The sequence below is a fragment of the Artibeus jamaicensis genome, unplaced genomic scaffold, assembly GCF_021234435.1.
Source record: "Artibeus jamaicensis isolate MK-2021 breed Jamaican fruit bat unplaced genomic scaffold, CSHL_Jam_final contig_944, whole genome shotgun sequence".
NCBI lineage: Eukaryota > Metazoa > Chordata > Mammalia > Chiroptera > Phyllostomidae > Artibeus > Artibeus jamaicensis.
The window spans coordinates 946,845-974,825 of record NW_026522020.1 but is presented as its reverse complement, the minus strand read 5'-3'; the positions used below and the strand labels follow the sequence as shown (position 1 = coordinate 974,825).

The 27,981-nt window shown below is 46.1% G+C and overlaps 1 protein-coding gene across 5 annotated transcripts; it reads right to left on the bottom strand.

Annotated features, from left to right (window-relative positions):
* COPS7B (COP9 signalosome subunit 7B) lies at nt 1–27,980 on the bottom strand. Of its 5 annotated transcripts, none has more exons than XM_037152210.2 (7): nt 27,594–27,980; nt 21,023–21,200; nt 16,669–16,744; nt 14,455–14,543; nt 12,523–12,725; nt 10,569–10,674; nt 1–1,218 (listed from the first exon to the last, which is right to left on the bottom strand). In XM_037152210.2, exons 2-7 carry the CDS (start codon nt 21,182–21,184, stop codon nt 1,060–1,062), a joined length of 795 nt encoding a protein of 264 aa, XP_037008105.1. In that variant the 5' UTR covers nt 21,185–21,200; nt 27,594–27,980; the 3' UTR covers nt 1–1,059. The 5 variants fall into 5 exon arrangements, with proteins under 5 accessions (XP_037008105.1, XP_037008104.1, XP_037008103.1 ...); XM_037152209.2 differs by having other exon boundaries at nt 27,549–27,979; XM_037152208.2 differs by lacking the exon at nt 27,594–27,980 and adding an exon at nt 22,887–24,816.
* Nucleotide 27,981: the final 1 nt, after the last annotated feature.

Sequence of the window (27,981 nt, the reverse complement as noted above, 5' to 3'; positions counted from 1 at the left end):
AAAAAGGCATGTTGAAATGTATTAGAATCAGAACCTGTACAAAAAAAAAAATCAAAATATAACCTGAAACTGTTCAAGTTCAGAAAGGCTAGTCAAGTCCTTTCCTCTTGCCAGGAGAATGCCATCATCAGAGGGCTCTGGGTCATCGGCCAAGGAGGAGTGGGACAAAAGGGACGGAAGCAGCAACAGGTCCTTCCCCAGAGAGAGGGGCCTCGGCACCACCATCCCCAGCACGGACGCAGCCAGGAGTAATTAAAGGTCTTGGAGGAGCAAGTGCTGGCAGAGAGCCCCAGGGGCAGCCGGGGCCTTCTCACCGAAGCCAGTCTGAGTGGGCAGAGGCAGCGGAGAACACCAAGCTGGACGAAGCTCCTGCCACTGAGCAGGCCCACAGAGCCCACCACTGGTGCTCAGACACTGGGCGTCAGTCAACCCAGCGTGCCCAACCAGCGAGAGACCGGAGCTGGGCTTAAGAGGCTGGAAACCCGCAGGTTTAGTAAACACGGCCCAGCATCACATCCCTCCACAGCCTGATCCAACCAGAACTGCCAGTGAGGGACACGGCCGGAGGGGGAAGCAAAGCGCTGGGCTGCCTGGCTAGAGAGGGCCTGCACCGTGCGGGCACTGTGACCCTGGGGCTGCAGGGGGCCCATCCCCACTCAGAGAGGAGCCTCCTTCGCTGTCATCCCCGTGGGCCAGTTAAAGCTGCCTCTGGCTATGACCAGCCTGACAACATGACATGGAGGGAAAAAAAAAACCTGGGAGGGAGACAAGCCCTTGAACAGAGACAAGAGCCTCCAGGAGGGCAGCTGGGCAGTATCTGACCCTGCTGGGGTGGCATCAGTGGAGCCCCTGAGTCTGAAGGGAACAACTGGGGTGGGTGGGAGTGGGCAGGGCAAGGATGTAACGGTTCCTCTGAAACAGTACCAACAGGCAGGGGGGCGCTGGTGAGGGGCGGGCAGGTCTGGAACTCACTGAAGGTAGGGAGAGGAGGAAATAGGCCGTTGGTGTCCCCTCCCCAGCTGCCCCAGGCCTGGTGAGTGCCAGCTGCCCCAACCGGCCCTAGTGGCGGCTGGAGACCAGACCTTTCACTTTGGACATCTTCTTGGTGGGCTGCCTCTGCTCAGCATGAGGGGGACACTCCCGCTCAGCCAGCTGTTGCTCCATCTCCTGAGCTGAGGAGGACGCCGTGGCTTTGAGAGTCTTCTTAATGTTGGTTACCTGGAGGAGACACAGAATGTGTGTGCTCAGTCGAAGCACCAGAAGCCCATCGAAATGCAGTCTCATCACAGCGGGGGGCCATGAGGGAAAAAGCCAGAATCCTCTGCAAGAAAATCTGAGATTATCCTCAGAAACCCACATGCGGAGAAACAAGCAGGGGCTACTCATGGAAGATACATAGAAATGAGTGAAGCAGAAGAGTGGAACTAATGGGTGCTTGATTGAAAGGAAGGCAAAAACTGCGGGAAGTAGACCATCCGGCAAAGAGGCGCACCACCAAAGGTGAGGAAGCAGTGACTACAATGGCCTTAGCAAAAGAGGCAGCCCTGGCTGGGCAGCTCAGCTGGTGAGAGCCTTGTCCCAATACGCGAGGCTGTGGGCTCGATCTGCGGTCAGGGCACATAATAAACCAACCAATGAATGTATACATAAATTGAACAACAAATCAATGCTTCTCCTCTCAAATAAATAAATATTAAAAATTAACAAAAGAAGAGAAAAAGAAAGAGTGACCAAGAATTCTAGGCACAGCTAACTGCTATTGTTCATGTATGAAACCAAGTATTTTTCACAAGCTCCATGAGCCCTTCCTGACTGAACAATTAGAGGATGATCCAATTAGGTGATAAACTACGAAAATGCAGGGAAAAAAGGCACAACGCCATCACACTACTGTTTTCAGAATAGTGTTCTTCACTTAACAAAAGAGGGGCTCAAACACATGTATGCAACTCCTGAACGCTGCCCCACATCAGAACACACGTTTCACGTAACACCTGTGTGCTACTCCACCACGAATGTTCTACAGTCTTCAATTAGCTCCCAGCTTGTTTTCACCAGGTGAAAACAGTGCCTGCCCTACAGTGCACTTTGATGTTTACCTTTGCAAACTTTTGGGAAGACCTTTGGAGAGCATATTACTAAAAGCGAGCATTCAGATCAAAGGATCTGCACATTTCACAGTTTAACAACTATTACTGTACTGCCTTCTGAAGTGACTGTACCAACTTCATGTGTGTTTACACACACACACTCCCCAACACCAGTTTTAATGGATCTTTGATGCTTTTGCCCTTTAGCTAGCTGAGAGGAGGAGAAGCAGCAGCAGCAGCAGCATTAGCATTTTTAAAAACCATGAGAAGAAAGGGAAGGGTGGGGTAGAGTAAGGCAGTATGAGTCTGCTGGTGAGCAAGCCAGGGGGATTCCATGTGCTCCGGGAAGAGGCTGGGCTTCTACAGAGGGAGAAGGGAGTCGTCAGGCCAGAGTCCTCATCAGAGTATCAGGAGCCTGAGTCAGAGTCCACATGCAGACCTGAGACTACACCGAGACAGTGGGACAAAAAAATGTCCTTCCTGGAGGAGGTCTAACACCTGCAGAATGAGCCTCGACTGGATTGGAGGTCATTTTTTAATTTTGATTTTTGTTGCTGATTTGAGATACAGAAACAACCATGCCCCAAACTGCTGTTGCCTCCATCAACACTAGAACCTTTCGGAAAAGAGCAGAGGGGACTATGGGCTGAGACAGGGACACAGAGGGCTGCCTAAGTCAAGTCTGGGTTTACCAGGGTGTCCTGCCAGGCCAAGAAGTGCCATCTCAAACCCCCCACCCCAGACCCCAGTGGCTCACTGCCACTTGGGATGTCTTGTTCAGTAGTGACTTGGTGAGACAAGGAGGGAAAAATGTGGAGCAAGTAGATGGCTTGACACTCTTTCTCTTAAAAAAGAGATTGATTTTGTTTGCTTCATTCCAAGGCATAATTTGATACTTCTGGAGGAGAGATTAAGAAACGTGACTTCAGCCCTGGCTGGTGTGGCTCAGTACACTGACTGTCAGTCTGCAAACCAAAGGGTCGCTGACTGGGTTCAATTCCCAGTCAGAGCATATAACTGGGTTCTAGGCCAGGTCCCCAGTAGGGAGTGCGTGGAGAGGCAACCACACGCTGATGTTTCTCTCCCCCTACCTTCCCCTCTTATAAAAATAAAACAAAACTTAAATTAAAAAAAAAGAAAGAAAGAAAGAAAGAAAGAGCCCTGGCTGGTGTAGCTCAGTGGATTGAGCATGGACCTGCGAACCAAAGGATGGAGGTTCAATTCCCAGTCGGGGCACATGCCTGGGTTGCAGGCCAGTTCCCAACATGGGACACACGAGAAGCAACCATACACTGATACTTCTCTCCCTCTCTCCTTCCCTTCCCCTCTAAAGATAAATAAGTAAAATTTAAAAGAAAAGAAAGAAAGAGGGAGGGAGGGAGGGAGGGAGGGAGGGAGGGAGGGAGGGAGGGAGGGAGGGAGGGAGATTTCTGCCCTGGCTGGTATGGCTCAGTGGACTGAGTGCCAGCCTGCAAACCAAAGGGTCACTGGTTAGATTCCCAGTCAGGGCACATGCCTGGGTTGTGGGCCAGGTCCCCAGTAGGGGACAAGCGAAGGGCAACCACACATTGATGTTTCTCTCCCTCTCTCCCTCCCTTCCTCTCTCTAAAAATAAAGAAATAAAAATATTAAAAAAAAAAAAAGAATGAAATGTGATTTCTCAGTTATCACGACTTTTAAAATAAATGCTTATAAAAAATTCCAAGGCGTCTCCAGTTTGATGCTAAGTATTCTGAGAAAAACTAATTAAGATCTTAACAAGAACTCAGCACAAATTTATTTCTTCACATGTCAGTTACCTCCTATTTCCAATGTGTTAAAAGATATTGCAACTTAAAAATATACATAAGGCAATGAAAGAAAACAAGATTCACACCCATACTCTAGTAAATGGGATACACTGCCTGAGTGATGTGTTTTAAAGTTTTCCCAAAAGCTGGCAAAATTTTATCTAAATAAAATACTAGAAATACAAGGCCTAGACTTCCAGTCAAGATGGCAGCATAGGTTAAACACAGCTCACCCCCTTGCACAATCACATCCAAATTACAACTAAATTATAGAATAACCAACACTCAGAACCATCAGAGAGTAAGTTGAATGACAGTCTAACAACTACAGAATTAAGGAAACCAGATCCTTCCAGACCAGTAGGAGGGGTGGAGACAGGGAACGGGTTGGTCCCACATCCATGTGTGGTGGATAAAAATTCAGGAGGGATATCTCAGGAGCAAGAAGTCCCAGCCCCACACCAGGCCCCCCAGTCCAGGGTTCCAGTGTCAGGAAGATAAAAGTCCCCACAACTCATGGCTACAAAGACCAGTGAGGACTGAGTCGGTGAAAGAAATTTCTGGAGTCCCAAGTCATTCCTTTTAAAGAACCCACACACAGACTCACTCAGACTCACTCCCTCTGAGCTCCAACATCAGAGCAGCAGCCTGAAAGGCACCAGTGGCATACAGGGAGGAACTGACGTGTCTGGCATCAAGGTGAAGGCTGGGGGACAGCTTTCTCCCAAACAGAAAGACAGCAGAGGCCACTGTTCCTTTTCTGAGCCCTTCCCCACAGAGCCACAGAGCCTGCGGGCTGGTGCCATATCTAAGCCTCCACCAACCTGGCTAGCACTGATTGTCCCACCCTGGAGATTGCCTAAGGCTCCATCCCACCCAGTTTATAGCTGCTAACAGTGGCTTTTCCATAAGAATGGCTGGTCTTGGCTCATGCTTCACAACTTCCTAAATCCCCTCAAATAAGCAACAGCTGGCTTCAGTGTGCCCCAGGCCCAGCACTAACTGCCCTGCCCAGATTCACAGCTTGGCTTTGCCTGGGAATTTCCAAACCCAGCAAAAGTAGCAGCCACCTCAGACTGCTCTATAACTCAGGCAGGGTGGCCCCAGGTAAAACACAACTGGGGGGCTGACCTTGGCCTGCACCACCTGGGAGACCTCGGGGCCAGCAAATCCACCCAGTGGACAGATACAGACCACGTCAGTGCACCACCACCCTGCCCCTGCATAGCTGATCCTCCACGGAGGGGAGATATTGGTGGTCAGTGGTCATAGCCAATCCTTGCAGCTGACTAGTCTGGGTAAATCCCTCCCATTGACCTGCCAACAGCTATCAAGGCTCAACTACAAGAGGAGGGTGTACTCAGCCCACACTATAAGTACACCTCAAGTACCCAGCTTGGGTGATAGGGGAGACTGTACCACTCACTGGACCCTACAGGACACCTACTCCATTAGGCCACACTGCCAAGACAGGGAGTCCTAGCAGCTCTACGTAACACATGGAAACAAACACAGGGAGGCTGCCAACATGAAAAGACAAAAAAAACATGCTCCAGATGAAAGAACAGACCAAAACTCCAGAAAAAGAACTAAACAAAATGGAGATAAGCAATCTATCAAAACAATGTGGAGTTCAAAACAATGTGGAGTTCAAAACAATGGTCATAAACCCTTTTTTGGTTATAACCCGCACCCTGTCATTTCAGCCTGGGTGAGTCTCCTCCTTAGCTAGACCCGACCCTGCCTGTAGAGCCAAGCACTTCTGCCGCAGTCCTGCCCTGACCACTCTGGCCCACACTGACCTGCCCACCCTCAGCCTGTTCTCGCCTGGCAGCACCTCTCTCTCATATGGCCTCAATGCCTGTCTCCTTCACGTTTCTGATGTTCAGATCTAGCTCATCCAGAACGAAATGAAAGGAAGGCCTCCATAGAGAAACAGGGCTTCTCGGGCAGGTGTCCTTCAGCTTAAGAAATGAGACCATTTATCCTCCACAAAGTCTCAGCCTGGCTGAGGAGCAGCGACATGGCCCTCATGCTGGGTTCTATTACAGATATGCCTTGCTCAAGCCGGCTTGATCTTTAGCATTTTAAACACAGAGAACTCACAAAAGAGACTGCTAACCCAAGCACTCCCATAGTTGAAGGAGAGTTAAGAGTCAACTAGCTTCTTGCAGTAGCTGGGCAGGTCTAACTGCAGGCAGTGTGTTCTGAGACCCAAGAGAGGCTGCCCAGGTAGGTCTACCAATGAAACCTGTTTTGGCCTCGTGAAATTGAGAAGCCCAATTAATTCCTCTTCCACAGAGTTACCCTTCAAATGCAGACAAATACTACCCCACTGGCCCTACTAATTTTCTTACTTGAATGGCCCAACTTGCAGGCCACCCCTGTGCCATTACCTGAAATGACCTGGAGTTTACATCTAGTCCTTTGAAACATGGGTCCCAGGAATTTTCAGGTGGGACTGCACCTGCTGACAAAACCGCAGCCCTGCTTACCAGACCTTAAATATTCAGGCAAAAGAAGAGAGCAGAGCTTCCCAGACAGCAAACTCTGCTCAGTTGTGCAGCAAGGCAAAGGCAGACATCAGAAAGCAGAGTCCACAGCGGGAACAAGCTGGGAGACGGAGGGAACACTCTCCAGGAGGAGCGGGAGGCACCCTTCTGGGGCCCCGCACTCTAACAGCCAACAAGCCTCAGGACTGCACTAACTCAACTCCTGGGGGGTTTTACATCACGGGAAACAGTTTACTTTGTCCAACTGTGCTCTATTATCTATGTGACTCGAACAAAGCCTACTCTGTAAATGTAGTGACAGCTGTATGTTAACATCCCACCAACATCAGGCACATTCTAATATGAAGAAAAACGTGCTCCAAAATCAAATATGAATGAAGTCATGCTTTATGTTGCTTCAAACAATCATTACCTCCCCTTCAGGGTACTTGCTCAGAGATAATGAAACAGCTTATAATGTTATTGTTCTATCTTCCCCAGGTATGCTGGAATTGTAACTAAACGATGTGTGTTATTTCGGTAAAGGAGAAATGGAGCGAACACCCTTAGGTGATGAGTGACAGAGCTGGCTTAATTAAGGAGGAAGGCTCTTGAGGCTACAACTCACCAAAAGGAAGCTGCTGTTTTAAAATTTAGGGGAAGGAAACATCAAGTTTTTCCCTCTGAGGAAAAGCAATCTAATTTAAGGACAAAAAAGAAGAAATCACCAACTCACTGAGAGAATGACTAAAAAAGTTAGGTCAAGTGCAACAGAAGCAAAAATACCAGCAGAATATGACCAAATTACAGCTCTGTTCTTTGCAGATTTATTTTCTTTTCCAGTCACAAATATTTAGTGTGCCTCTGCCGGGAAGTTATCGGCATCCTACACTCAGCGGTCTGATCATCATTTACCGAATGAAAAACCGACAAGGCTCTGGCTTTGGCTGTGTTCCTCCTCATACTGGTCTGCTCCAGATTCTCTAGATGATTGTTTTTGAAAGATTTTATTTATTTATTTTTAGAGAGAGGGAGAGAGAAAGAGAGCGACAGAAACATCAATGTGTGGTTGCCTCTTGCACACCCCCGACTGGGGACCTGGCCTGCAACCCAGGCATGTGTCCTGACTGGGAATCAAACCAGAGACCCTTTGATTCCCAGCCAATGCTCAATCCACTGGGCCACACCAGCCTGGGCCTAGATAATTATTAAATCAGCAGACTGTTTTCTTTGGTATTGAAGGTGGTCTTTACTGAGCCTTCTCCTCAAATTTCTTTCTCCAACTTATTAATCTATTCCTTACTGCCACCTGGTGGCAGTATCAGGCTCTGCCAGCAGGGGTATCCATACCCACGTTTTGCATCAGTGAGCCACTGATTACAAATCCATTCCCTGGCTCTTTTTTTTTCTTTTCTTTACTTTTCTTTCCCCTTTACTTCCCATGTCCTTTCCTCGTCTTTCCTTTTTTAAAATACTCCTAATTTAAAGATTGTGCCCACACTGCTGTCTAAGTATTGGCTGTGCCTCAACATTAGCCAAGTGTCTGAAGTACCTATGTTCACATCTCTGCCTTCTTTCAGCAGATGCCGTTCGTCATGGAATAAACTTGAACGGTTCGAAATTCTGAAACTAGTGTCACCCAGGCGTGACAGGGCAGCCAGCAGCAGTCGGGCTCTTCCAATCAGGTTAAAGACAGCGTGTCTCATGCAGGCTGCCCCGGTCAGGTGGGCACGCTTCGCCTCCAAACCTCGCGTGTTTCCAGGGTTTGGTTCACGGGTGAGAAGCAACAGAGAGAACACAGTGACTGGCCCTTCCTACTTTTCAGGCATCAATTGCTGAGCAGACAAGAGGCCACAGTCGTCATGAAGGTGATAACACAGCTTATTAGAGAAACAGAAGGCTTGTTTTCATAGTTGAATTTGTCTTTGGCTAAAGCTAAATTAAAAGTAGTTCACTCTTCTTTGGCTTAGAGTTAAAAAATCAATGATGGTTGAACACGCACAGAGTGGGAATGTGAAGTACATGAGGGAGTGTGCGTGTATCCAAAATAAATTCACTCTTGTTCATGAAAAGCAGAGTTCAGTCGTGTGCTTCAGGGCTGTGCCAGAAACATCCCGTTCGGCGCCACGCGAGCAGCCGTTACGGCTGGTCAGGCACGGGACTGGGCGCCGGTCTTACAAAGACACAAAAGACACAGGCTTTACCTTCAAGGAGGCATGTAACAGAGAAGGGAAATCTTCAAATTTCACAAATCCCCCTTCAAAAGGCACAGCATCTTACTGTTCCTCAGCTCCGATTCTGGGCCCACTCTGCCACACTCCAGGACACCCGATTCAGAAAACTCAGGAAGTGCCACCAACACTTTAAGCCCTGTAGCACCAGGAGAAGACTTCCAATGCCAGCACTAGGAGCCTAAGGGCTCTACACCAACTCCGAGGTCGCTACACACAGTCCAGGCTACCGGCACACAAACAGTGCCTGCCGGCCCAACGGCGGTGCCCGTGTCCTGCCCAGAGGCCACCAGCGTCCTGAACAAGCAGGTGCCGTGAATACCAGTCACACTTTTATCTTCACTTGCATTTCTTTCACCCACCAAATTTTTCCCTTTCTTCTTTTTCTAGTATGAAATACACCGCACATTTCAAAAGGTTACAACACATATGTAGTTTAGAGAAGCATAAAATGAACACTGCTCCGCGACACAGTTTAAGAAGCAGCCCGGTGCCGTGGCCTGAAGCCACGCACCCTGCCCAGCCACACCCCCCTCCCCCGGCCCTGCACCTGCTACCGCCATCCTTCCAGCCACCTTACTGTTGTTGTTGTCTTCTGTAACTCGTATTATTTCTCAGCAAGAAATTTTTTAATTGAGAAAGTACATATCTTTATAACATTCTATTGATACTAAAAATTAAAATGAAGTGAAAGGAAAAACTGTCCCTTTTTACATCAATGATAAGTTACAAGTTTTACTGGCTTCCTAGGATTGCTAGAGTTTTAAAGATATTGTTTTAAGTATCATTCTTTATGTACCTGCAAATATATAATAAATCTCCAGGAAAAGTTCTACAGTGGCCCTGGCCAGGTAGCTCTGTTGGTCAGTGTCATCCCAACAAGCCAAAGTTGGGGGTTTGATCCCCAGTCAGGACACATACAAAAATCAACCAATGAATGCATAAATAAGTGGAATTAATCAATGTTTCTCTCTCTAAAATCAATAAATAATAAAGTAAAATAAAAAATTCAAAAAGGTCTACAGCATCGTCAACGATTCTAAATCCACTTCTACTGCAATAAATTAGCCTTGGCTGGTGTGGCTCAGTGGATTGACTGCTGGCCTGCAAACCAAAGGGTCGCTGGGTCGATTCCCAGTTAGGGCACATGCCTGGGTTGTGGGCCAGGTCTCCAGTGGAGGCTGCACGAGAGGCAACCACACGTTGATGTTTCTCTCCCTCTCTTTCTCCCTCCCTTCCCCTTTCTCTAAAAAAGTAATCTTAAAACAAAACAATATGAAAATATTTTATCCCCTCATAGAAAACTTTTTCAGTCCTTTGCTAGTTTTCAAAAAAACTGAACACTGATGGTATTGATTCCTGAATTTGATTATAGTCTAATTTTCAAAACAGCTGTTCTGGTTCCGCCGTAAGTCGAAGAAGAGACAGATGAGAGTTTTCCCTGGACATGTTTCTTGCTACAGTCACGACCTGGCTGCCAGGGGTCTGGAATCTCCTTTGTGCAGTTTATTCAAGGGCTCAACTTCAGGCCCCCCACTGACTTATTATCAGTTCAAGCGGCACATCAAGTCTGCCTCACAGGCTGTCCAAAGCAAGTTGAACCAGGGAAGCCGCCATCCTGCTGAACCCTCTAGAGCAGAACTAAGTTCCCCAAAGCTAAGAAGAGTTGAGACTGGTACCTCTTCCCATCCATCTTTAAGGTACACCCCCAACCTCATGTCTTTTGCTCTCCAGCTGTAAAGTGCACGTGTACTGAGGAATTACAACCTTCTCGGCTTTCTAAGCCTACCGGCCCTCTGCCGACCTGTAAGCAGACATGAGATGGAGAGCAGAAGAACAGAGACCATGCCACACTCACCCCCACCCCGTTTGTTGGTAACTGCTTATTCCATCTAGAACAAGACTCACAGGACGACGGAGCAAACAGGGCGCCCCTGGAGCAGGGAACAAAGCCCCCTTCCTTACCTCTGCCTCTACCTGCTGCTGGGCTCGGCTGTGGTTCTCCTTGTACTGGTTGGCTCTCAGAACTTGCTGCTCGATGCCCAGCAGAACCGCTTCACAGCCATCACACCTGCAAAGGAGGCAATCGGTCCTGAGCCACAGGAAGGCCTGGGAGCTCTCGTCCTGGCTCCAAAATCTCCCTTCCCAGCTCCTTACAGGTGGGTCTTTCCGTAACACCCCCCTCTGCCAGGGCTCTCGCCCCTGCACTCCTCGCAAGAGAGAACCGTTCCTAAACACAAGGCATGTAACACAGGGCACGTGGCAACAAACACGGAGTATGTGGAGTAGTTTCTTAGAACACAGCTTTAATCTCCATCCTTCGCATGCCACGGGGAAGTTTCACACATCATAGGGTAAAAGCAATTAAGGGAGAACTTACATTTTTCTCGGAAAACAAAATTATTTCCTAAAAGCACCCTATTTTGAAGATTGCTCCCTTTCTCAGAAGTTTTAAGTTACTTCCTGTCACTCCCCCCATTTTCTTTTCCCTTGTTATTCTGAAAATTTTAAACCTAAAAATTGTTGCAAGAATAGTACAATGAACACCCACATAATCCTTCCGTTAAAACTCAATAATGTGAACATCGTGCCCTATCTGTGGGACCACTCTACATCCCAATTCTGTTTCAATTTGAACTCCAAGGCCTAAACAAAGTTTTAAGGATCTGTACTAATAAGCCTCCTGGGATGGGGGTTAGGATGGCACTTGTGGGTAGAAACCTGTCGGGGGCTACGAGTAGGAAGCCAGACCACGGACGTGAAAACTGTGTCAGCCATGCCAAGAACGGCACCAGAAAGCCGGCCCCCACGGGTCTCCGGGAAGCCAGACTTGGTAGACAGACCGTTTTCCTATTAGGGGCATTTTCCAAGTTTATTTCCCATTTACTTTCCTTTAAGAGTTCTACAATCTTTTGAAAGTTCCTGCTTTGGTCAGAGGTTGTACAGGGAAGGAGGGGTCATACTGGACTAGAACTTGGGGTGAGGGGTGGGCCGACAATAGCTGAAGTGAGGGACACTAGGGCATCAGGGTGGGGAGCATTAGACTCCAGGGGCTCAAATCGAGATATACTCCTCTTGGGAATAAGCCAGACATTCCACCTATTTTACAGAAAAGTCTCCCTCCCCCTCTACACAAAGCTCGCCTCCTCTGCTTCCTGACCTCCAAATTGCCGTGGGCCTGCCTGGGAACACACTCTTTCACCTCCAACCATGCTCTCACCCTGGCTCTCCTTCAAAACTCAGCTAAAACTTCGTCTCTGATTAAGTCCATCTGGCTTTACAAGACCCAAATCATTTAAATAACTTCATAACAAACCCTTACAGAACCTGAAACAGCTCCTGCAAACATCAAATTCTATTAAACCTCTATTAAATCGAGTACATGCAAACATCCCATTCCTTTCTTATAATAAAACTATACCAGAATATAGTTTTATTAATATAGTGTCAGTCTGTGTTCCAACTTAGAATGACCCATTCCTTGTCCTCACTGTCCCTCACAACGTTTTATAGACACTGGCCCAATGTTACCGACGCTGAGCACAGGTTCTCTTACCCGAAGATCTTACCAAACCAGCTTCCCGAGTGTGGTCAAACTCTGAGACTGGTTTGCAAAGCACAGGATTGGTGTCATGGAGCTAGGCTTCGGAGGCTCCATTTGTCAACTCTGGGCATTTGCTAGCCCACTGTTAAACAGCCCCCAGCTGTACTAGGACAGAAACTCTTTTACAACCAAGGCAGCAGGAGTCCTGAAGGGATTCCTACTACCGCACAGTTATTGTCACAAATGTAGCCCTTCACTCTCTGGCAAACTTTCCCCGGGCAGCCCCAGCTAATACCTGCGGCCTGTAGTTCTCCAAACAGAGGCTAGATAACCTCCTCCCTAAAGAGAAGAGAGCCCGCCAACTTTCAGTCTCACCACTCGTGCAAGGTCTTGACGATATTATTGATGTCCTTCTTTCGGATGTCACGGCCAATGCAGAAATCCACTTCCAGCAGCTGGTTTCGCTGGTCCAGCTTGCCCTGGATGATGTCAGTGTAGACAGCCTCGATGATGAGGTCTTCCAACTCCCGGAGATTCCGCATCTCCAGGTCCTTCAGCAGCACGGAGTAGGGGATACACTGCAGATAAGGCCATGTGATGTTTACAAAAACCACTGGCAAACATTAAAGAAATGCAGGTATTACCGACATAGCCAACAGCTGCCTCAGGGCTTTGGGAAATGCAGTGTAGTGGTAATTATCATCATCTGTGGCAACAAGAGATGGGTAAATGAGCTGTAAGACCTGTGGGATCCAAACAGGACCCACAGCATCTGGGAATGTGTTCTCCAAGATTCTCGGCCTCCTGGACTTTGCCCCACCTTCAGCTTTCATGCCCTGAAACAAACTCTTTGAGGCCCTAAACTCTTTACAGAAGAGAAAAGGAAATACTTGGTATATGCCACTCTGCCACCTTCTGAAAGCTTGCAGACTTTGCACGAAATGCCAGAACATCACAAAACTCTAACCACAGACACTGGCCAGGAGAAACCGAAGGCTTACCTGGCAGAGTACAAGCAAGAACACATGCAGGCTCACGCACCCACCCACAGGTGGCCAGCAGTACGGCCAGCTCCGAGGTCATCCTGAAGTCTACAGTGGTTTTCTCGGACTCTTTGTAACCACTCTCAATTCCCAACAACGGTCCTTTATTGGGCTACACCATCGTTCTGTATGACTCCAAGACAACTGGATATCTACACATCCAGTTTTCTGCAAATCCTGACACATTACTTTTAGTCTGGAAATTAATACAGTGACCAAATCTGCAAAAATAGGCAGGAGGAAAATGCACGCACAGAAGAGAGTAAGAGCAAACACACCTAGCACGGTTTTGTCTGATTAAAGGTCTAAAACCCAGCGGCAGCAAATGGGCTTATGTCAGGGTGTAAAAGTGAAGGAAAAACCTACTCCTACTCTTTACTACACTTGAGAAGTCCATGATCAGGACAAAAAAAAAGGTCAGGTCTTCATTTCCTAACAAAATAGCCCCCCACCTGAAATGTCAGAAATTTGTGATTAGATCATATAAAGTGATTTCAGCCAAGCAATGACAGCACAAGAAGAAACACATACCTCTCGAGCTCAATCCCAGAGGGGAAATGCAAAAAGCAACTTTTTCAAAGGCACAGTTCCTAAAGACTCAGGCTGGGACTAGGCAGAAAGCCAAATCAACTATAAATTAACGGAATCTGGATCTCCTCTGTTAATGACTATGAGCAGCTGTTTGCAAGGCTGTTTCTACATTGAGGGGGTAGGAAAGTCACACACAGTGGAGTGATGACATCTTACAGAAGGTTCAGGCCTAAAGCCAACATGCAAGGCAGAAATTCCAATGAGTAAAATTAACCTTGAAAATCCCCAGGAGAAGGCAACATATTAAAAATCTACTTCCCAGTAAGTCCAACACAGCAAGTTTTCCCTACAGCATTAGCACAGCTCACTGTACACCGGGCAACAGATGAAGTGCTTAACTCGCCTTGAGATGCCCTGCTGTTTTAAAAAACACCTCTCTCTGGACAGCAGTGTCCCTTCAGAAGGGAACGTGCTCACACCATGCAGGCACCTCGGCACACCCGAACCGGGAGCTGCTCATTCACAGTCACTCCTGGGCATATTTTTCCTAAATGGGAGGGTGAATAATTGTCAACACTATTTCAATTATCTTTTCCTCTTTTGTCCTTTGCCAAGCAAATTTTGTGCATTTGCACTCTGACTCCACTGTGTGTAGCTGGGAATCCCACAATGATGCCAGCGAAAGACCTGCCTCGAGGTGAGGAGGAGGACGGGAAAAGGCGCAAGGCTGTACCTTCATTCTTGAGGCCAGGCTCACAATGGTAAGGTGTTTCAGCTTGTTCTGCTGCGCCGTGCTGAGTTCTGGCAGGCTCTCCTTGTTGGCTGCTCGGTCCCACCCACCACAAAAATCAAGACACAAAATGAAATTAGGATTCCTTTATGGAATATGCACAGCACTTCCCCACACCAAACCCACCACTGAGACACTGTCATGACTCTGCACTTATCATGAGGCAAATGTCCCACGAGTTCCTCCCATCTGCTTTGAAAGGTCCTGTGCCTCCAGAGACGAGACTCAGCCTCTATGTTCAAAGAGCTTAATCTCCTGAAAATCCAGGTATGGATATACTTGACAGTTATCTTACTAGAATACCATTTGTGCCCTTTGTAACATGCAATCAAGTTCAACACATCTTCACTGGGCATCTGCTATGTGCAAGGCACTGTCTTATAAATGCAAGACAGAACTAACAGAAAAAAGGTACAAACTACCAGAAGAGAGCAAAAGGATGAGAAAGAGAGGGGGGGAGAGGGAAGAGGGAGGGAGAAAGGGAGAGAGCTAGGGAAAGAGGGGGAGAAGGGGGGAGAGAGAGAAAGAGAGAGAGAGAGCAAGTGAACCCAATCACATTGAGGAGATACAGGAGAGGGAAAAAATACGGAGTTTGAAATGAGCCTTGAAGGATGGGCAAGAATTCAGAAATAGCGATGACATTAACAGAGTTATGGCGGCAGCTGCAGGTAACACCCAGGGAAAGCTTTACCTGGCACAGACCCACAGAGAGGTCCACATGCACACTCACACACACCCAGCCGGTCCTCACAACAACCCCATGAGATAGATTCTAAAGCTTTCAATTCCTGATCCGTAATGCTGGATTCCAAAAAGGTGAATCCAAACATTTTCTTTCCTTGATACGGTGCTAAAATTCACCTGGTAGCAATTCTTGACCTGAATTAAGGCGGGCTTTTTTATCCCACTTGTTGTGAATATTCATTTGTTTTGCTGCAAAATTATGACTGTTTGACTACAGGTGCTGCCCACACCCTTCAAAGGTGTTAACTAAAAAGGCATATGCAGTATATTACCTGTTTAGATTCCCCCAAGTTGATTCTGAAACATCCTGAGATGCTGATGGTTATTTAATGTGCCAAAAGACACAACTAGTGGAACTGGAGCTAGAATATAATGCAGACTCTGGTTCCAGAGTCTGTGCAATGCTGCCTCTTTAGTAAGAATAGAAACAGAGGACAGACTCACTGGAACAAAGCGAAGGTCAGAAAAAAACTGGCAAGCGGCGAACTGTCCAGTCTGATAGCAGCAGAAAGTAGAACTGCCCAGCAAGAAAGACAGTGATAAAGAGGGGGACCAGGGATATAGGAGGGAAGGTCCTGGGTCACACCACTAAAACAAACTACCAGGCTTTTGTCAGGCCACTAAAATGAACCAGGGAAGCTGAGTGAACATGGCCTGAGTGGAAGGTAAGTTAGCATTAGGACATGCTATTTATGATTCTAATTTTAAATGACTCAAATGATCTACAAAAGAGAATGGGCTAGGTAGGTTACGGAGTATTAGATTATGGAACACTAAAATGGATATACAGACTCAAAACATGGATAAATGCCTATGAAATAAGTGGAAAAAGCAAAATATAAAATTGTATACATAATCTAACTATACCTACATAATGAAAATCCCGAGCAGAGGAGGGAAAATCCAGCACCATGATGCTAAACAGCAGTTTAATGAACACTGGTATAACTATTACTTTTTTCCTCCCTATTTTCCCAAGTTTCTTCAATACAGTATAGCCATATTATTTTGACACTATTTAAAATGTTTAAGTACTTCACAAGTGGGTACTCTGACATTTCACACCACTCCAAGTGTTCTACAAACACCAGTTCTCAAGAATCTCATCTGGAAAACACACAATCCTATATTCATTGAAGAGCATAAACAAAGTCCCGTGCCAACCCCTGGGAAGTCAAAGGTGAGAAGGGAGAGTCCTCATGTGAGGTCACCTACAGAGCACAGTGCAATGGGAAGCAGCCAGGCCAAGAAGATCCTGCCCCCTGCTTTTTATCCCAAACCCCAGTGATCCTCATGGAGACAATGCATCTGAACAGAGGGACATAATTAGGAAAAGTCTTAAGACTATACTTTCAGGGATCATTTCTATAGTTCGTTACAAGAAAGGTCTTTGGAAGATCTTCACCAACTCACCTATGTAATCTGGGTATGTTCCATAAGCAAACAGGTTCAGCAACTGCAAGTAAGCAGCGTTAGCTCCTTCTGCCAGCTGAGGAGGAAAGGAAAGAGTTCACAGACCAAGCTGTCTACCAACCACCGCAATGTTCAAGCAGAGGGCAGGTGAGTGCGCACCACGGTTCTATTTTACCAGCTGGTCCCTTCCAACGCTTTCATTCTTTGGGAAAAAATAAATAAGATTATTAAAGCCCTGAATTTAACTTTTCTCTCCCAGGAGTACGTTTTACACTCCATACAGCACGCCCAAGCGACTGCTTTTGCTTCTACACGTGCACACAAAACAGTAAGTACTGAAAACAGTCCAAGTTTTCTCAATCAAGACTCCCTCACCATTAAAACAAACACTGGAGCAACCTTGTCCACGCACCAGCCTGCCAGGTGCAGCACAAGCCACTATCAGTCCAAACTGAACAAAGTACAGGGCAGGTTCCAAGTTTCAGGACTGTGTGTGAGCTGTGACGCTGGGAAAGGTTGGCACAGCATAAGGCATGACAGAAGAGTCAGGTTGGGACAGAAAGCCAGGATATCAGGCCACCTCAAATAAAAATGTTCCTTAAAATTACCTATTTCTGACCTGGCTGGTGTGGCTCAGTGGACTGAGTGCTGGCCTGCCAACTGAAGGGTCACAAGTTTGACTTTCCATCACTGCCCACGCCTGCCAGGTCCCCAGCTGGGGGTGTGCAAGAGACAACCAATGGATGTATCTCTCACACATCAGTGTTTCCCTTTCTTTCTCCCTCCAGTCCCCTCTCTCTGAAAATAAATAAAATGTTTTAAAAAAAATTACCTACTCCTGTTGGGGGGAGTCAGGGGGTAGAATGGAGAATGAACAACAATTAAAAAAATGTGAAAAAAAAAAAAAAACCTATTCCTGACACTGGTGTCAGAGCCATCTTCAGAAGAAAGGAGATAGTCTCTGACTTTAATTATCTTAACTGGGTGTTTTTTTTTGGACTTATACCAATTTATCAGTAAAATAGGAGTATAATTATTCTATGGACACAAGTGGTAATACTACCCAATTTTATCTTTTTAAAAAAGGTTCCAAGAACTACATCTGTAATTTCAGACCACAGAAAGACAACTAGCTTATTCCCAACTTATATATGGAAAAAACAAACTGTGGGGAGATAGAGTTGATTTGCTAGGCACCCCAATGAGAGCGAGAGCAGGCACCCTAACACTCCAGTCTACCTTTTCAGATTCGTCAATAGCCTCCTGAAGTCCTGAATCAGAAGCAGATCATCAAATCTACCCCCAGTTTTTCAGACAGATGATTACAAAACTAGCTGTAACAGACTACTTTCTCTAAAGCAAATACTCTAAAACTTCTCCCACTGGTCCACATTAATAAGGTGTTTCCAGCTTCCATTTTCATCTGTCTCCTCTTAGCTAATCGCATAATGACAAAACAACTAGTTGGCATGTTCACTCAGGCTTTTTGTGAACCTGAAGAACATATTACCCCTTAGTCATCTCTTCTGTGGAAATGATTAGCTATCAAGCAATGAAAGACATAGAGAAAATTCAAATGCATATTACTAAGTGAAAGAAGCCAATCTCAAAACCCTGGCTGGTGTAGCTCAGTGGATTGAGCATGGGCCTGTGAACCAAAAGATTGTGGTTCGATTTCCCGTCAGGGCACATGCCTGGGTTGCAGGCCAGTTCCCAGCAGGGGATGCACCAGAAGCAACCATACATTGATATTTCTCTCCTTCTCTTCTTCCCTTCCCTTCTAAAGATAAATAAAATTTTAAAAAGTTAAAAATAAAAATAAATAAGCTACATACTGCAGGATTCCATCTATAACATAATGAAAAAGTCAAAACCACAAAGTAAATCACTGGTTGCCATGGGTTAGAGGGACGGGAGTGACAAACACGTAGAACATAGAGGATTTTTAGGGCAGAGAAACTACTCTGCATGATGCTGTACTAGCAAATACAAGCCACTCATTACGCTTTTGTTCAAACCCACAGAATGTACAACACCAAGAGTGAACCCAAGCAAGTCATGGACTCTGGGTGGCAATGATGTGTCAAAGCAGGCTCGACGCTAGGGAAGGACACTGGTAACAGGGGAGGCCACGCATGTGTGAGGGCAGGGGGCATATGGTAAACCTCTACTTTTCTTTCAATTTTGCTGTGACTCTAAAACTGCTCTACAAAATAAAGTCTATTTTCAAAGAACCCAGTTCTCTTCAATTTTCCCTACAGCATTCCTTTTCCATCTGACATATTAAACTGGGACCGAAAGCCCGTGTATGTCAGTCCACATATTAAGCTCTAAGGAAACAACAGTCAACACAACAGAACATACTGTCTAGCAAACAAAACTAATATTACAAGTTCACAATTAGAGGGGGAAATGGGGAAACTGTAATTGAACAACAATAAAAAATTTATGTTTAGCCCTAGCTGGTGTGGCTGAGTGGAATGAGCACCGGCCAGCAAACCAAAGGGTCACTGGTTCGATTCCGAGTCAGGGCACATGCCTGAGATGCAGGGCATATGCCAGGTCCCCAGCTGGGGGACATGTGAGAGGCAACCACACACTGATGTTTCTCTCCCTCTCTTTCTCCCTCCCTTCCCCTCTCTCTAAAAATAAATAGATAAAACCTTTAAAACAAATTTTTTTAAAGTTCACAATTAAAAAATAAAAGCAGCTCTTTTGGTCTCTGGCTGTTGCAGGGAGAAGAGAGGACGTCATGTCCTCACATCACAACACCAGTCATTGGAAGGCCTGCGACTCCTACTATAATGAGATGACACACCACAGAGCTGTGGGCATGGAGCCAGCAGCCAGCAGCAAAGGGTCCTAGTGGTTGTGAAGGGAAGAATGGGCCAGCAAAAGCCAACCACATCCTGTGTGTGGGCCGCCATCAACGCCAGGCCACCATCAACGCCAGGCCACCCTCAGCAGCATCACGCACATGATCCCCAAGAACAAGTACCGCCCAGATTTGCAGGTGAAAGCCATTCAGAGCCAGCACCATCCTGGCAGCCAGAAAGAAGCTGTGATGGTAAAAAGGAAGCCGACCTACCGCACCAAGAGTACCTGAACACAACCCCCAAAGTACTAAAAACGTCACCAGATCTCTCTCCGTCTCAGTCAATGAATACATAAGCACCAATCAGTACGTAAACACAGTCAACCTTTGTATCCGGATTTCACATTGGTGATTCAACCAATCATGAATCAAAAATATCTGGAAAACAGCCCTGGCTGGCGTAGCTCAGTGGATTGAGCACAGGCCTGCGAACCAAAAGATCTTGGTTTGATTCCCCGTCAGGGCACATGCCTGGTTGCGGGCCAGTTCCCTGCAGGGGCCAGTTCCCAGCAGGGGATGCACCAGAAACAACCATACGTTGATATTTCTCTCCTTCTCTCCTTCCCTTCCCTTCTAAAGATAAATAAATTAAATTTTTAAAACTCTGGAAAACAATCCCAGGAAGTTCCAATAAGCAGACCTTGAATTAGCCAGTATGCTGAATACACGGGAATGAAGCGATGTGTAGGTATACCCTGCCATTTACGCAAACACTATGCTATTTCACACAGCAGACTTGAGCATCAGAGGGGGATCCTGGAACCAATGCCCTATGGATAGTGAGAGTCAACCATAAAAAATATCCAAAGTGGAAAGGAGAGGTTGAAAAGTATAGGTTGCTTTACATTTCTTTATTCCACCTGGTCATTTTCCACTGCATCATCTCATTTTTAAAGCATAACAACCAAAACTGGATACCCAAGGTTTTAATAACTACAACCAAACAGAAACAAACAGCAAAAAGGACTACTTTCCAGCACGTCAGTCGTATCCTTTCTCCTTTCCAGACCTACACAACATTGCCCTTTTCCACAGGAACAACGCACTCCTGATTCATGCCTACCTCAGGCTCAGAAGCAATCACTCCGTGCTACCTATCTACCTGACCAGTCTTCCTGGTCAATATTTACACTGGAGGTTTTTGTCCCTAAGGGTGCTTGAAACTACCCCTGTTAAATATCAGTCCATGCTTATACTCTACATTTCTAATTTACTAGGTTCGACTACATTTTCCCCTATCTTTCAAATTATTAGCAACCAATCTACTTTTACCTCAAGTTCAGATGAAAATGCTGACTAGAAGGAGTCCAGGACATCATTCTTGCTCTCTCCCCCTGCCCCACCAATTCCCGTCCCTCCCTCAGCAGGGCACCTCACAGGTCTGCAATGCTTTGGCACTGCAATTCCTTGGAAACCTGGAGACTCAAAGGAAGGCTTAGCACAGAGAAGATAGAGAAATTGTTTAGAAACTGCCCTTACCTCCTGCACATTGGCCAGCTCCAGCAGCTCTCCAAAGACATACACTCCAGGCGCCTCCAAGACTTGGCTTATGAGGGCGGTGAGGGCTGAGCCACTAGTGCCTTTGGCTAGTAAAATAAACTGTTCCAGGAGGTTACTTGAGGGTTTCTGTTCACCTGCCATTCTCTGGCCTTAAGATCTGTCCAAAAGAAAAGTGTTCCCATCATTTTTCCTTCTCCTTTGCAAAGCCTATGCTTATTTAATGCTGAATCAGATATCAGAACAACTTTATAGTATTAAAAAAGAAAAACCAGTTCCTGAGTCCAGGGACTGTGACCACTTTGTGAGATGGGTAGGATTCAACCTGGAGTTAAAGAAATTTTGTCCTTATTCTGGGGTCTGAAACACACTTAGTAAAACCCCCCTAATCACCCTCTGGCCCTCTCCCAAAGGCAGCATGTTCTAAGCCCTTAAGCCTAACCAAGACTTAAAAAAACACACAGGAGTTTCTCAGTAGCTGTGTTATATCCACCTCATTTACAGACTCTGGTTAAGAAAAAGAGAGTCCTGCCCATACAGAGGTGGCTGATGCAAGGAAAAGCAATCAGTTACAGCTTCCGGAGTGTCTTAGACTCCCATCTACCACCAGGAACAGGTAAGAAAAAGACACCAAAAAAAGACAAGAAAGATGCTTCATTTAATCAAAGTATTTAAGGACAAAAAAAGGGAGGAAATCATCTTGAAAGATAAGCAGCAACCTATTCAAACTAAGAAAATACATGGTGAAAAGAAAGTCCATGAAAAATATCCCTCGACTTGTCCTTCTACTGAGAAGTGACATTTTACCAAACATGATTTCAGAATTTATATAAATCCTCAAGAAAACAATAAGAAGGTCTGAGAAAACAATGAAGATACTATATTGCCATCCTGAAGACATCAGGGACAGGAGGGTCCCTCAATTGTGTAATCCAATCACGTGCTGAGCGTGTGTGGACACACAGCACTGCAAACCCACTGCTCAGGATCCTGCATCAGAAAAGATAACTCCTCCAAGGATGATACATATTGGGGCAGTACAACAAAATGAAGGAGGAAAATTTCTGTAAGCTGAAGCACAGAACAATTCCAAGAAGGATGGTTTGGTGCAAGAGAAACTAAGTTTTCCTGGGGAGTCAAGCACACAGGGCTGCAGCCCTTCTACGGTATTAGAAAAACAAGTATGTAGTCTCAGTTAGGGTTCTAAGGTCTTGTCGGAAATGAAAAGGTGAAGTGCCAGGGAATAAAGGTTACTGAGAAGGGATGAGGTAATAGGAGAGTGAAGAGGGTGGGAGGGGAAAGGGGGAGGTGGAACGAAAACCTCCCTTCCAAGTGGACACGTGTGAACAGATTGAATGGAAAGGCCTGGAGGTGGAGAAGGATTAGACAAATGGAGAGAAATTTTGGTCTCAAAAAAAAAAAAAAATCTCTGCCTGAAAAGCAAAGCCCGTGGGGGAAAGGAGATAAACAGGCGCTGATAATCGCTTTCTCCTGGTGTGGGAGGGCCGGAGGAGGAGGCTGGAGACACTGGGGTAATGAATTCCTGTCGTGGGGGGCGCTATTTTGATAGATAGCCGAGGGGTAAAGAGGCAACCTTTGAGGGTGGGAAAGCGTGAGCAGCCGCAGCGCGGGAGCTGAGGGTCTCAGGCTAGGTCGGACTTCAGGGAGAGCGGCCTCGCGGCTTGCTCCCTGACAGGACGGCGGGTGCGGAGTGGGGAGCCGCGGGGCACGCTCCCCGGGGCGGGGGCGGGGCGGTGTAGCCTCAGGCCTTCCAGGCCGCCGGCACTAAACCCGACATCCCGGACGAACCTGGCTGGCCGGGTCCCACCTTCTCGCTGGCCCCTACCTGTCTTCGCCGCCTCTCCGTCCTTTAGGTCGCTGTCTCGGCCTCCCGGCGCCTGCCCGCAGGTTGTCAAGCGTCCATGATCGGCCGGGCGTCCGACGCTTTTCTACCTCCGCCGACCCGTCGCCCTTACCGCTCCCCCAGAAGCCTCCCGCTGCTGCATTCCAGTTCCGCCCACACTAGGTTCCCCTCACTGTGCTCACAGCCTCACATCTCCAATGGGGCCCGGCCAGGAGAAGGGATTCCTGCTGGACTGTAGCCCAGGAATCGGGGTGGGGAGAGGCCCGAGAGAGGGAATACAGCCTAGACGGTACTGGGACCCAAATCTTCACCATCCTGGATCTAAAATCCACCCCTTTGACAGAGTTTTACCTTGCAAGAGCTCCCTTTGGCGACTGTGTCTACCCGGGGAATGGAGACATATAGTAAGCCATACAGTAACATACATTGTTTCGTTGAATTCTCGTAACTCTATGGCCTGTAATGTTATCCCCATTTTCTGGTGAAATAACTAAGTATAAAAATTCCAAACCCAGTAAGTAGCAAAGTCCGCTCTGGAACCTAGACTGTCTGAAGCCCAAGATCATGTTCTTGACCTCTCTTCAGAAAATTTTTTAAAAAAATAAGCACAGTTGGATGGAGCCAACAATGCCTCTGTGACCAAAATGACATTCGTGGCTGCATTTGGGACTTAATAACTCTCCAGTAAGATGGCTAAGGAATTACTATATAACTGAACACTTAAACTGATTCCTTTAAAATACAGTGTGCACCACAGACTTCGAGGTCCTGAAGATGAGGAAAAGACCTGTATTTGCCTTTCGTGTTTTAGAGTGCAGAAAGCAGTCAGCACGATGCAAAGGAGCCTAACTCCAACCCATTCATTTATTCAAAAATGTCTTTAGCACCTAGAAAATTATATGAAGGTTATATGAAAAAAAACCCAACAAGGTTCTTGCCCTCAAAAAGCTTGAATGTGTGAAGTGCTATGAGAGACAAAACTTTGGAAGCGCAGAAGAGAGTATGTTGGGGAAGAAAAACACAAGCATCTTCTAGGCAAAACGGGGGGAGGAAAGGAGGCAGTGATCATAGTCACAGAGGCTTGCACTGTGCAACACACACTGATGCAGAAAAGACACCCAAAATGGCTGGAACCAAGGTTTCAGAAGTGAGGGCTACAGAGCTGGGGTCAGGTCATCCTGGGTCTTAGACACCACAGGCCTGGCACTATGCCCAGTAAATACAGCAAAGTTCTTACTTAGGAGAGCTCACTGCCCCCTGGGAGAGAGAGCTCTATCTGGCTATGACAGACAGTTGCCACAGGCACCTAAGAGTACAGGTTAAGGCTCTCCCTGGGAAGAAGTGATTTAAGGCAGGCTTCTAGAGGAGATTAGGCTTGAGTTGAACCTGGAAGAATAAGCAAGCAAATCACAAAGGATGTAAGCCATATATAAAGGAGTTTTTCTTTTATCTTAGGGGTACTGAGGAGCTAGTTAGGGTTTTTAAGCTGTTGAGAGGTATGAGTAATCGCCACTTTAGACTGATCACACCAGCTGCTATAGGAATGGCTTGGATGTGGGGAGAACTGGAGCAGGGAAACCCTTGATATATTCCAGATAAGAGACTGTGAGATCTTGAACAAGGGTAGTGGTGGTTGGTCATGTGAAAGAAGAAATGTTACTGGAGACATTTAGACCATAGAAGCTATCAGACTTGTGACTAGTTGAAAACAGAGAAAGGGAAAGAGGATATCACCCAGGATTCTGGCTAAGGAAGGCACAGCTACCTGGCGGTGGCCGTAAGTGAACAGGGCTTCAGAGAGGACAGGTAAATCTGGTGGTGAAAGGAGGACAACTAAGTTCTGTTTGAGTTCATAAATATTTCAGCAGTGCTTCCACTTCCTCTAGAACAATGTCCAGACTCCAAGGCTGCAGCTAAAGCCCTTTGTAGTATGGCTCCCGCCTACCCTCCCGACTTTGTCTTGCCTCACCCTCTTTACAGCCCAAACTCCATGCCCAGCACAATTTACACCCTCTCTCTCACAGCAGGGCCTCAAACTTGCTCTCTGTCTTCTTCTTTGTAAATCTCTTTCTACATATTTCCTACCAACAACACCCCAGACTCCAAAATGGTATCAGTAGTAGCACTGAAGGAGAAACTCATGGATGTCAGACTAGAGGAGTTGCCAAGCTGGGTACTGATGTGAGATTTCATCCCTAAAAGCATCGCTGAATCATTTCAAAGAGGTTACTACCAGTATTACAACAAATAAGTCAATGAGAAGAAAGGGAGTGTCACTGGGGTTTCCATGGTGCTGGCAAGTTAAATGCTTTTCCACTACTGCTGCTCTATGAGGAACTCAAACATGTGCATGATGCAAGTAGCACTGAAGAAGGTCCAGTGTGGACTCCATATTCCTGACCATGACCTTTGCCCAGAACCTCAAAATCCTTTCATGTAGTACTTAATAAAAGATGACTGGTTAAATAAATAAATAAAATCCTACTGATTCTGTACACAAAGATTTCTTAAACTCTATGGAAATAGCACTAATCATAAAAGAAAACACAGGCCCTGGCTGGTGTGGCTCAGTGGACTGAGTGTTGGCCTGTGAACCAAAGGGTCGCTGGTTTGATTCCCAGTCAGGGCACATGCCTGGGTTGTGGGCCAGTTCCCCAGTAGGGGACAAGTGAAGGGCAACCACACATTGATGTTTCTCTCCCTCTCTCTCTTTCTCCCTCCCCCTCTTTCTAAAAATAAATAAATAATCTTTTTTAAAAATCTATAAAGAAACAAAGAAAACACCGAACTATTGCATTAGAATTAAGAATGAAGGATTTGTGTGTCAAAAGACACTAGTAAGGAGAGTGAAAAAACAAGCCAGAGAGTTGGAAAAGATATCTGCAAGCATATACCAGACAAGGAACCCCATATCCAGACTATAAAATAACTATAAATCAATAAGAAGATAAACATCTCAATTTTAAAAAGTAAACAAAAGACTTGAACGAGCATTTCACAAGCGGACATTCAAATAGCCAATAAGCAAATGGCCCTCATCATCAGAGACAATGTAAATAAGAACTATAGGTTATGAGATGCTACATTTAGCCAAAAATGGCTAGAAATAAAAGACAAGACCCAGTATTGACAAGGATAAGAGTCAAATAGAACTCTCACATCACTGGTGAAGATGAAAACTGGCACACACACTTGGCAGATTGGCAATACCTACTATTGCTGATCATGTGCCCACCGGGCAAGCCAGCAAGTCCTCTCCTAGTCCACCTTAAGAAACGTAAGAATACTCATTGCAGATTTGTTAATAAAAGCCAAAAGTTGATGATAACCTAAATGTCCATCAACAGTAGAATAGATAAACAGTGCTATATACATACAATGGAATACTACTCAGCAATTAAAAAAAAAACTACACTGCATACTTACAGATGAATCTCACAAAAATACTAATGAATAAAAAAGCCAGACTCATACTGTATGATGACATTTAAATGAAATTCAAAAACAGACAAAATGGATCTATGGTAATAGAAGTCGGAAGAGCAGTTATCAATCGGAATGGGAGGCTGCGGTACTGATTGGGGAGAGGCACGAGGGGTACTGGACTAGTTCCATACCTTGATTTGAGGGGTGGGGACACAGGTGTACATAAATGCAAAAATTGTGCCCTCACTATATGTTAAAAATCTAAATATAAAAATTTTTAACAGAGGCAAAAAAGACCCTATGTATCCTTCGAGTTCAAATGCCACCTCCTCTATCAAGTTTTGCAGCTGGAATACATTTCTTCATTACAGCCTCTGTAGCATTCTGATGTCCTTTTTTCTATGCCATTTACCACAGTCCATCCTGAATCTCAGTGGATTCTCCTTATTTCCATAACTAGATGATTATCTTCCTGGGGGCAGTGACCATGTCTTTCACCTTTTACTGACAGAAAGCCTGGCAAATAAGGAAAGCTGAGAAAACTGTTGAATTACATGAAAGGAAAAATTGGATCAGTGCCCGTGTGGGTGAAAGGGGAACAAAAAGAGGAAGGAAGGCTGGAAAAACAAATAGGAGATCTCCAAGGAAACCTTTGCTTACACTACAATTTTACCTACTTCCTGAAATCACATTAAATGTCACCTTGAGCAACAAAGAATGAATCAAAACACCAAGTCTTACCCAGAGTGCAGATAAACAAACATCACACTTAGAGGAAATCCACCAAATAAATGCTTACCTAACCTGGGTGTTTCAACCTGGATGGGGCAATTTCACCAAGGAGAATAATAATCACCCAGCCATGCTGCTAAAAATATCGCCAGCCTAGTGTGCAAAGAGCCCAGACAGCAGGTCAGGAGCCTTAGGACCTAATTCTAACTCTGCCCCAACTTGATGTGACCGGTAGACAATCTCTTCGCCTCTGTGGGCCTCAGTCTCCTCACATGTAAAACAGACGTCGGATTAGCAAATTCTCTTAAGTCCCTTCCTGTATTCTGGGTATACGATCTTTCTCTCTCAGTCCAGCGCAGGAGCACAATAGAAACCCCCGAAAACACGTAAAAGGCGCCCCTGATCAACACACCAACATGACCTGAAGGAGTCATTTTGTTATACTGTCTTTCATGGTTTAATCAGTGTTTTTGTTTGCAGCCTTACCAGGATTTGCAGGAGATTTCTGAGTTCCATGTAAACAGAAGTTACCTCTATGTTGGGTTGTCATCTTCTCTGAGAGTGAAGAGGGTCTTCCTGCCTGGTGTTAACTCCCGAGATTCAGATACCACCAAACCTGAAGAAGGACTTAAGAATTTGCGCACACTGCGCGGCACACTGGAGTCTAAGTTACAGAGAAATAGGGTTTATGGAATGCTGGGATTTGTAGTCCCGGGGCCTCTTTGTTGCGCGCTGGGATTTGTGATTCCCCGGTGCGCCCCCGGAATGCTGGGAAATGTAGTCTCGACCACATCGCACAGTGCAACCTGCAGTCATCTCCGAGCCCTAGTATGCCTAGTGGAGAGAGCAGGCCCGTGGAGCCTCTGCAGATTTAAAGCCAATCCTCCGCGGGGGCAAACTCTAGGCAACAACAACGAAT

Coding starts and splice junctions, on each gene's coding strand:
- COPS7B (XM_037152210.2), bottom strand. CDS start 21,184: ATGGCAGGTGAACAGAAACCCTCAAGTAACCTCCTGGAACAGTTTATT. Junction 14,544..16,668: donor AACATACCCAGATTACATAG/GTGAGTTGGTGA, acceptor GGGACCGAGCAG/CCAACAAGGAGAGCCTGCCA. Junction 12,726..14,454: donor GCCTGGCCTCAAGAATGAAG/GTACAGCCTTGC, acceptor CCTTATCTGCAG/TGTATCCCCTACTCCGTGCT.